This window comes from Drosophila rhopaloa, unplaced genomic scaffold (genome assembly GCF_018152115.1).
Source record: "Drosophila rhopaloa isolate 14029-0021.01 unplaced genomic scaffold, ASM1815211v1 contig_160, whole genome shotgun sequence".
Taxonomy (NCBI): domain Eukaryota; kingdom Metazoa; phylum Arthropoda; class Insecta; order Diptera; family Drosophilidae; genus Drosophila; species Drosophila rhopaloa.
This window is the reverse complement of record NW_025335040.1, coordinates 303,439-314,399: the sequence shown is the minus strand read 5'-3', so window position 1 is coordinate 314,399 and position 10,961 is coordinate 303,439. Positions and strand designations below refer to the sequence as shown.

The following is a 10,961-nucleotide window of genomic DNA, read 5'->3' as shown; positions in this document are numbered from 1 at the left end:
TTTTTTTAAAATTGCTATTTTCTGACCTTGAAAGTCATTTCTTAAACTAGATGCACTCTAAATAAATCAATTAGAAGAATATACATTTTTTCTGATATTCCAAATTGAAGCTCAGTCGAAATTAAATAGGTTGGTCGATTATAAAGGCAAAACCTTTGCTTCAAGCCCTCAGCTTAACTTTCCACATTAAGAGTTAAGCTAAGCCACAGCCATTTAATTTGAACGTTGCGTATGTAGTTTTTAATACGAGCATTTAGATTGCTCTTTCAGAAATGAAATACAACTTTTGCCTTTGACATCTTAGTCGTTCGCTGGGGTCTTCCTCTATGCTAGGTTTGCTATGGTTTGATTTCTTATAAATGATACAGAGAATTGAGTCTCAGCTCCAGCAGCATTACCGCTTCCCTATTTTTATACCCTTGCAGAGGGTATTATAATTTTGGTCAAAAGTGTGCAACGCAGTGAAGGAGACATCTCCGACCCTATAAGGTATATATATTCTTGATCAGGATCGCGTCCTGAGTTGATATAAGCATTTCCGTCTGTCCGTCTGTCTGTTTCTACGTGAACTAGGCTCTCAGTTTTAAAGATATCGAATTAAAACTTTGCACACACCCTTCGTTCCTTTGCACGCAGTATATAAGTGGGAACGGCTGGGATCGGCCGACTACATCCTATAGCCGCCATATAACTCAACGATTGAATATGCCATAACTTAAAGAATATTCTGCAAGGGTATATCTGAATTGAGATAGTAGCTGCGGACCTTTAGGCATCACGCGGCCAAGCGCTTTGTTATAACTTCTGTCGCAATTTGAGCTTGACGTATTGCTCGGCGAGTCCGGCAGAGTTGAACAAAAAGAGTTGTTGGACAAAGAAGCGTGGGCTCGGAAGGGAAGTTGTCTAGAATCAGCTGTCTTGCGAAAAAGATTGCCTTAACGAATTCCGGCGTACGCCCGAACCGTCAGGTAAGAATTGTGCAGGTCCTGGTTCGACTAGCCAGGAAGGACGCGCGATCGATCGACTAGAATCCAGAGACACCGCGCCTGTAACAAAACAAGGAAAACTGAGGACAACGAGCAGCAAACGCTGGCCCAACGGCAAGCAAGCTATACTCCAACCGTTAGGTAGAAACTGTGGATGCGTCTGGTTTCAACGGCTGGGACAGAGCAAGGGATAGGAAACTGCGGCTGCGAAAGGCGTGTGCCTTAAGAACCCAGTGCCTGTTCACCCAAATCTGGGAACGGTGACCCATCCCTAAGCCCTGATGGGCGCGAGGCCAACGACAACGGACTCAACCCGGAGCACCGGAGACGAGGCGACCAACATCAGCACATCCCGCAGCAACCACGGTGGAAGGACAGCGACGGCGGAGCACTTACTATATGCGTCAAGTCCCTAGTTTGTCACTATCCTGGGCCAAGGGCCTAGTCGGCAAATAAAGATACTCACATACAGTGGCGGACTAAAGTCTACATACGATCCCTTTTTTGGAGTTTAGCCAGTTCTATAGCGTTTCCAGTAAAAGTAATGATGCAGTCCGGTTTTAAATTTAATTATAAGACAAAATCCAAAATATCGTCTTTATTCAATAATAGCTTTCAAAGTTTTTAACCAAAAACTGAAAAAGGGCACTGATAAAAGTCTACATACGTTTCGTTAGACAGCCGTTTCTGGTATTCCTTTTAGCTTACAACTAACGGTAAAGTACCGTTCTTTTCTGAATTATGCTTTACGCGGTATTTGGCTTCGCTTTATTTGTATTTTATTATTTGGAACACGTTACAATCGCGAAAATGTCTCCTCGAAAGGAAATTCCTGTTCCTGTTCGGAAATTGGTGATAAAACACAGAAAAGAAGAAAAATCATTTGGCGAAATTGCTAAATTGTTAAATTTAAGCAAAGCGACAGTTCAAATAATTTATAAAAACTTCGAAAAATCGAGCACATTCGAGAGTAAGCCGCGCAGTGGCCGTCCAAAAAAGCTTTCTCGAAGGGACATCTCCTTCATCCGCAGTGAGGTTGGCCAAAACCCTAGGATACATGCTACAAGTTTGGTCCAGAAACTAGCTGACAGATCCAAAATTGATGTGAACCCACGCACAATAACAAGGGCTCTAAACAATGAAGGATTCCGCAGCAGGACTCCTCGCAAGAAACCTCTCATAAGTGAGAAAAATCGTGCCCTTCGTTTGGAGTTCGCAAAAGAGCATCTTAACAAGGATTATGAGTTCTGGAAAAAGGTTTTGTTTACTGATGAGTCCAAATAGAACATCTTTGGATATGATGGCAGGGCCAAGGTTTGGAGGAAACCCAACACTGGAATGGATCCCAAGCACCTCATTCCAACAGTAAAGCATGGCGGTGGGAGTGTCATGGTTTGGGGAGCAGTTGCAGCGTCGGGAGTAGGCAACTTGGTGTTCATCGAGGGTAATATGGATCGTTTCCAAAATAAGACCATATTGGAAAACAATTTGAAGTCATCGGTGGACAAACTATGCCTTGGCCCAAGCTGGATCTTCCAACAGGACAATGATCCTAAGCATACAGCGAAGATAGTGAAGGATTGGCTGCTGTATTATGCCCCCCGGCAATTACATTCACCACCACAAAGTCCGGACTTGAATATAATAGAGCACGTTTGGGAAATTTTGGAACGAAAAATTCGAAAACACCCTATAAGTAGCGCTCCTATGCAGCGAGAAAAACTTCAAGAGGAGTATTTATTGAATATTATTATTGAATAAACACGATATTTTGGTTTTTGTCTTATAATTAAATTTAAAACAAGACTGCATCATTACTTTTACTGGAAACGCTATAGAGCTGGCTAAACTCCAAAAAAAGGGGTCGTATGTAGACTTTAGTCCGCCACTGTATATATATTTCAACCTTCTATCCGTTCTCTTTAGACAATCGGGCGGTAACGTTTAATACAAATTTGGCAGGCATAAACCAAATCAGTTCGTTACAATTCGCTCTCCTATAAAGTGTGAAGGTGGGTTTGGTTTCTTCCCTACTTCTAGGCTGCAGGGTATATAAATGTGAAATGTTGGGCACTACATGTCGGTATATAGCTAAATTGATAGCAGCAATAAAATAGAGTTTAAAAAATTAAGGCCGCCTAAGGGTCTCCTTAATAAAGGTTTTGGTCGCGAAGTTGGCCGAGATTGTTATCACGCCCTTGATAAATGGTTTAGGTTCTAATTAAATTCTAATTAATTATATAATTGTTTTTGTATACATTGAAAAAATCTCAAAAAACTGAAAGAATACTGCAAATACATCTATCACTTGTACTAGCCACAGTAGATGTAAGAAACGTCGCTTAAGGGGTTATCCGGGTCTTGACACTTCAAAAAATTAATTTGTTTCAAAGCACAAAGTGCCAGGAATGTTGTCCAAACATTTTAAGTCGATCGAAGCAAAACTGTAGGAATGGGAGAAATTTAAAGCCCAGCGCGTCGAACGTCACAACTGGCAATTCGGGCTCTGGCGTCGAGCAATAAATTAAAATTATAAAACTTTTGTAAGATCTTTTACAAAAATTTATGAAAATAGGCCTTATTTGGTGCTTCAAGACCCGGATAACCCCTTAAATCCATGCATCGATGTTTTTTCAATTTTTTTAAAACAATGTTCTGGGGACCATTAATGTTTTTGTCACATCAATAAAGAGAAGAAATCGCAGGATATTTGTGAGTCAGACGATATTTATAATGACATATTTTTAGATATTTAACTGGGAGCTTAGAATACTGGATTGGCGTTTTACCAATGCATAAGTCTGTGAATTCGTGCGAGGAACTTAAGTAGGGCTGGGCAGATCTCTATAGATCAATAAAAATGAAACCATTTTTCTGTTGATCTCATAGCTTGGATCTTCAGATTTTTTTAATATGTTTCAGCATAAATAGCAAAAAATATCAGTAAAGTCAATTTAATTTTTTGTTCTTTATTTTTAAATATCGATGTCTTATCGATGTTTGCTTGAAAAACTTCGAAAACATCAAAGTCCACGAACATCGAGGCTTTTTTTCGAAAGTTTTAAATTATGTTAATATCTTTGAAGACATTACAAAACTGTGAACTGATTTCTTTTACTTTCTAAAACAAAGTAATTCGTGCCACCGTAGACAATTTTATTCGAAAGCCAAAAATGGATTTTTATTATTATCTCTGGCCAGAATGGATATATTTATGATTCTTCAGAAGGAAAATCGGAATTTTTTTGTGTGCTAATGCGCAGAGAAAAGTGTTTATATAAGCTAGTGTTCTCTAAAAAGCGATTTTATCATAAATTTAACTTTTTTGCTTAAAACCTAGTACTCAGATCGACAAGCGAGTACGCTTGCTTAAAAACTTTAATCTTTCCAGTGTGACCAAAATTTCGAGAGTTCATTAGAATTAAGCGTGCTACGGTCGTACTGTCAATCAGCTGGGTTGTTGACAAGCAGATAAAATTCAAATATCCTATTTGCGGGAAAGAGCCTTTAAAAGATATTATCAACTACATTGGTAAGACAAGTCTGCCGCTGTACAAAGAAATTAAAAACAATACAATTTAAATTTAGCAGTTGTTTTTTTTATTTACTGATAATTATTTGCTAATTTAAATTTCAGAGCTGCACTCTTATTATGTTTTTTCGAACAATTTTGACCTAAGAAACACTTTGCTCTGACAAAAGGCACCCCATATGGTATTAATGTTATTTTGTCCTCATATGTAAGCTCCTGCAATCGACTTTTGCGGGTTTTTGATTTTTTCCCTCCATTTTATAAAATGTTCAGTGAGAAGCGCACTCCAAAAGATTACATTTTTTATTCTTTTCGCTAGGGTTCACCCAAAGTTCATTTCAGCAGACCGGCAACGCTGTGAAATTTTCTGGTATTTTTTTCGTCATTTTAAGTACCGAGGTGAAAAAAAGCCTGACGTAAAGTGAACGCCAGCTGTTTGCCTCTCGCTCTCTCTCATGACTGGCGTACAGTTTTTGTCGATCTGAGTACTAGGCTTAACCCACATGGTCTTATTCCATCGTTCCACTATTGAAGCTCAGTCACCGACGCTATTTTGACATACATGAAATAGCATTAGATTAGAATTGAAATATTTCCAACCGGATTGTATATTCAGTTATTCAACTTAGGGTTACACTGGTTAAGATTTTGTTGTTTTGATTACATTGATTTTGAAATGGGAAAAGAAGGTAGTATAAAACAATAAATTCTTGTGCGGTTTTAAATGTTACCCAGGTATTTTTTTTAGATCACCGCCCAAGTCTATCTAAACGGCAAAAGCTACCGCACTCTTCTAACATGCCTCTCAACGGAAAATCTCCGCTCACTCAGTCTACTTCAAGTTCTGTGCCGTCTGTTGAGCAGGATAGCTCAAAGGTACAGACGTGCAATGTCAACATACTTGAATTTCCGTACATTCGCACGAGAACAACTTTGACAAAAAAATTAGCAAATATTACTACATCCCCCAACGCTTGTAAAAAAATTAAAAGGCGACGCAATAGCGAAACTTCTAGTGACGAAGAACGATGGCTTAATGCAATAGAAACAGGAAAGCTGGACGATGTTGATGAGGAAATGAAGAAAATCAAGGACCCGAAGCTGATGACAGCTCGTCAACGTGCCTTGTATGATACAGATACAAGTGGCTTTGTTGAAGAGTTAATTGCACTTCCAAGTGGTTATAAGGAAAAGGAAAAACCACAAACGGCGGAGGAAATTCACAGAGCTGTTCTTAAATCACAGAAACGCAAACAACAAGCTGACGAACGGCGAGAAAAGGATAAACAGAAAACGATGGAGCGCTTGTTAAAAAAACAGGAATCCAACAAACAGCGCTCTTCATTTCGCAATAAGCAATCACTTAAATCCTCATGTCCAAAAATAACCTATATAAGTGCCAGAAAAGGTAACTATATAGTTGTTCCACCAGGACACGAGTTTCTTCTAAAAGCACAAATACCTCTCAAACCGCCATCCTCAAAATTGTGCTACGTTAGGGGCTGTGGAAATCGAAAGGCTTACAACTGTTCAACCACAAAAGTTCCTTTATGCAGTCTCACATGTTATCGTAAGAATATTTTAAGCAATTCCAACCAATAAAAGTCTGCTTAGGCGCCAGTAATTTTAATAGTGATTTACAAAAAAATTGTTTATTATTTCATTCTGCTCAGTTTCGATGCGTTGCAAATACTGTAGTTCACTCTTTAAACGTTCTAGTTCTACAGTTTGCTCGAAAATCTCGTTCCGATAGACTTGCTGCTCACTCTGCCGCTGATTTGAAATGGTTTTTAGCTGATTCTGGTTGCCAATTGCGCATAGTTTTTCCCTATCGACATCTTTTGCAAGCAATTCAGAGACTTTACAAAAATCATTAGCTAACTTCTTGAAAATCGTTAAATTTTTCGAGTATTTTAAGCATTCTTGTTTAACTTTTATTTTTTCACCAGCAAGGCTAGGTTCCTCAACACGCAGTCTATAGATATCATCTATAAAAAGTCCAACTTTTTGAAGTTCCTCCATGTTAACTCGGAAATGAATAATTTTTACGTATTTGTATTGTGTTATGTTACGACTAACGTTGCTATTGACAACTTATACCAAAATCTTACATTTATAACACTGGTCGATAAGACTCACACCTTTTGTTCCCCCATTTAATAAATGCAATTTATCAAAAGCGTAATTTATACAATTTTCTGGTTAATTAGGAAAGTATAGATTCATTTATGTGACTTTTTGGTGTATCACAGTGCTATTAGTGTTTAATACATTTAAAAACAGAATATTTTCTTAGTCTAAGGAAACTGTTCGATAATTTGCTTTCTGACAACAGTATCACAGTGTTATTTCTGTTTAATACATTTAATAAAAAAATACAAAAAACACAAAGTAATAATAATTTGGTAAACAAAATGATATGAAGTCAACCTATTATGCAAAAGAACAGCATGGTTTACGCAGAGCCGAAGATGATTTCGGCAAGCAGAAGTTTTTATTAGACGTGCAGCAACTTCGATGAAAACATCGATGCATCGATGTTTTTGAAATTTTCTAAATCATCGATGTTTCTGTGCCGTCACTATCAAGAGAAAAAGGGAAAGGAAAGCTACGTAAAAAAAAAAAAAGGTCAGTACCAAGCCAGACTGCATCTTGGGACTATTTCACTTGCTTGCAAGCAAAAAATACCACGGCGCGCTCCGAAGCAATAGTTATGCTCAGGCAGCATATAGAGACTACGAATGAGGCCGAAGTGTGCGAGCTGTTGAAGTATTGGAAGGTACGTTTCTAAATTGTTTTAAGTCATTATTTGTAGTAGTTAATTATGCTTTCAGGAGTCGTCGAACAGTATGGCGCCCTTCAAAGAAGTGGCAAAAAAATTTCTATGTGTCCCTGCCACTTCCTGCGAGTCAGAAAGAGCCTTCAGCAAGGCGGGGCAAATTATTTCTAACCGCAGGACTCTCCTCAAGCCTGATATTGTTGACAAATTTATGTTCATAAACAAAAATCACATTTTTTTAAAAAATGTTTAACTAAATTTTAAGAAATGATTTCCGTTTTCTAAACCAAGTGAATAAATGTTTTGTTTTTCTATTTTTAATACAACCACAAGTGTGCATTTTAATAATTTAAACAAGAGAGAACGCTATAGTCGAGTGCCTCGACTATTAGATACCCGTTACTCAGCTAAACAACTTAATATAAATATGCCTTCTTGTGTTTTTTTTTTTTTTTTTTTTTTTTTTAACATAATGTGATTTATAGTGACCACAGGAAAAAAGGACAAAAAGTTCAAATTATCAATTTGAATTCGGCGATCTCTTAGTGCTGGCAGCTTTACAGCACGAGCATCAGCACCAGCGCTGCTTTAGCGCAGGCAGCTTTCGTCCTGCACCAGCAGCTGTGTTTATGTTTATGTTTTTGAGTGCAATAAATTGACTAGAAATATTAAACATACATACTTATATTGGCTAAATACAACATTCTTAAATAGTATTATGTATATTAAAGTCAAATGTTTGCACAACACGAGTAACGGGTATAACGAATAGCTTTCTTTGAAAGGAGTTATCTTTGCCGGCAATGCAACTGTGTACAATGTAAATACATACATATGTATAACACATACAACACACATACACCATTGTTTAACCAGACCTCCAATTGGCACCTAGATTTGATTTGCATAGTCCTTGGGATATAGTTCGGTATTGACAAATGAAAACCATCGCAATTTTCTTTAAAAAAAATCCTTATCGTGAATTAACGTTTACTCTGTTGAGCACCTTGGCCAGCTGTTCCAAAGTCATCCGTTAAATGGCGCCAAAAGGCGGGAATGAGGCGCTAGGAAGCTTATTATGGGTTTTTGGGCGTTAGAGTGGGCGTGGCAAACTTTTATTAGGGCAATCGATATTTATTGACGAAACAAATATATATCAATTAAAATTTTCATAATATCATCAAAACTGTGGTCACAGCTTGTGGCTTCTGGCCGTCAGAGGGGGCGTGGCACCATTTTAAAATAAACTTGCGCTGCGTAGGAACTCCTAAAATCTACATGCAAAATGCCAATTTTCTAGCTTTTATAGTTTCCGAGATCTCAGCGTTCATACGGACAGACAGACGGACAGACGGACATGGCTAGATCGACTCGGCTAGTGATCCTGAACAAGAATATACATATATACTTTATAGGGTCGGAAACGCTTCCTTCTACCTGTTACATACTTTTGCACGAATACAATATACCCTTTTACTCTACGAGTAACGGGTATAAAAATATTATTTTAATTTAAAAAACAAAGGTTTGTAAATTTTTCGATAAGCTTATCGATTGTTGCTTTGGGAGTCGTCCTATTTTTATAAAAACAAAACCGCAACTTTAAAATCGTTCAAAATGACTATACCTCGGGGTATATGATTTTGTTAAAGCCTAGTATTCAGATTGACGAAAACCGTACGCCGTAGCGAGAGGGAAACAGCTGGCGTTCACTTTTCGTCGGGCCTTTTTTTCACGTCGGTACTCAGATCGACGAAAAAAATACCAGAAAACTTCATAGCGTTGCCACTCTGCTGAAATGAACTTTGGGTGAACCCTAGCGAAAATATTAAAAAGGTTAATCTTTTGGCGTGCGCTTCTCACTGAACATTATAAGAAATGGAGGGAAAAACTAAAAAAACTCGATTGCAGGAGTTTACATGTGAGGACAAAATAACATTAATACTATCTGGGGTGCTTCTTGTAAGAGCAAAATGTTTTTTAGGTCAAGAATGTACGAAAAATACAATAAAACTGCAACTATGAACTTTAAATTAGCAAATAATTCTCAGTAAGTTAAAACAAAAACAACTGTTAAATTTAAATTGTATTGTCTTTTAATTTCTTTGTACAGCGGCAGACTTGTCTTGCCAATGTAGTTGATAATATCTTTTAAAGGCTCTTTCCCGCAAATACGATATTTGAATTTAACTGCTTGTCAACAAACCCAGCTGATTGACAGTACGACCGTAGCACGCTTAAATCCGATGAACTCTCGAAATTTTGGTCACACTGGAAAGATTAAAGTTTTTACGCTAGCATACTCGTTTGTCGATCTGAGTTCTAGGCTTAAGAAACAACGTCCGATTTTTATAAAACTAAAGCTGTATTTCCGAAATTGCTAAAAGAACACTATATCTCAGACTTTATGAATATATTGTAAGAAACAATGAAGGTAATATTAGTTCCCGTTTGCTCCTTAAGCCTAGTACTCAGATCGACAAACGACTACGCTAGCGTAAAAACTTTAATCTTTACAGTGTGATCAAAATTTCGAGAGTTTATCAGAAATAAGCGAGCTACGGTCGTACTGTCAATCAGCTGGGTTTGTTGACAAGCAGTTAAAATTCAAATATCGTATTTGCGAGAAACAGCTTTAAAAAGCTTTGGCAAGACAAGACTGCCGTTGTACAACGAAATAAAAAAACAATACGATTTAAATTTAACAGTTGTTTTTGTTTTAACTTACTGAGAATTATTTGCTAATTTAAAGTTCATAGTTGCAGTTTTATTGTTTTTTTTCGTAAATTGTTGACCTAAGAAACCTTTTGATCTGACAAGAGGCACCCCAGATAGTATTAATATTACTTTGTCCTCACATGTAAACTCCTGCAATCGACTTTTGCGGGTTTTTTTTATTTTTTTCCTCCATTTTTTAAAATGTTCAGTGAGAAGCGCACGCCAAAAAATTAAATTTTTGAAGCGTAGTACTCAGATCGACGAAAACTGTACGCCAGTCGTGAGAGAGAAACAGCTGACGTACACTTTTCGTCTTAGGTTTTTTTCTTTCTTCAGATCGACGAAAAAAATTTTAGAAAATTGCATAGCGTTACCAGTCTGCGGAAATGAACGAACATCATATTTACGGACGGATAAAAAATTAACTCCACTTACAACAGATACCAATATTATTAAATAATAAATACTACCCCCATACTCATCAATACTTTCTGCTGAAATAATAGCCATCCTAATAGCGATCGACCAAGTCAAAAGCACCCTTGTGCTCATGATCTGCTCTGACTCTCTCTGAGAAACTGACGCCATAACTAACAACAACAACATTTATTCCAACAAAATCAGATCGTATCTAACAAAACTAGCCCCAAAAAATCAAAATATTATGGATCCCCGGTCCTGTAGGCATAGCATGCAACGATCTTGCCGACCATACCGCAAAATCCACAAGCATATGCCCCTTATGTACACCCCAAACATAAATCTAACAGAAACCTAAAAAAAGAATTCCTAAGAAGAAATAGACAAAATAAAAATTACTGCAATCAATGGTACTAAACTATGAACACAGACTATTGAAAATGTTTTTTAATAAACTTAAGGAAAAATTTAAATTTACTTTTGTTTGACATTGATTAGATTATAAAAATAGTTAACATAAGCATTT

At 37.2% G+C, this 10,961-nt stretch overlaps 2 protein-coding genes across 3 annotated transcripts; one reads left to right on the top strand and one right to left on the bottom strand.

Moving 5' to 3' along the window:
* The first annotated feature begins 5,096 nt into the window (after positions 1-5,096).
* LOC108040913 (INO80 complex subunit B) lies at positions 5,097-6,120 on the top strand. 2 transcript variants are annotated; one of them, XM_017118592.2, is made up of 2 exons: positions 5,097-5,207; positions 5,267-6,120. In XM_017118592.2, the coding sequence occupies exons 1-2, from the start codon at positions 5,195-5,197 to the stop codon at positions 6,118-6,120; spliced, it is 867 nt and encodes a 288-aa protein (XP_016974081.1). In that variant the 5' UTR covers positions 5,097-5,194. The 2 variants fall into 2 exon arrangements, with proteins under 2 accessions (XP_016974081.1, XP_016974091.1); XM_017118602.2 differs by having other exon boundaries at positions 5,106-5,207; positions 5,254-6,120.
* LOC108040922 (intraflagellar transport protein 20 homolog) lies at positions 5,950-7,284 on the bottom strand. Its single transcript, XM_017118614.2, has one exon. The coding sequence runs from the start codon at positions 6,538-6,540 to the stop codon at positions 6,145-6,147; it is 396 nt and encodes a 131-aa protein (XP_016974103.1). The 5' UTR covers positions 6,541-7,284; the 3' UTR covers positions 5,950-6,144.
* Positions 7,285-10,961: the final 3,677 nt, after the last annotated feature.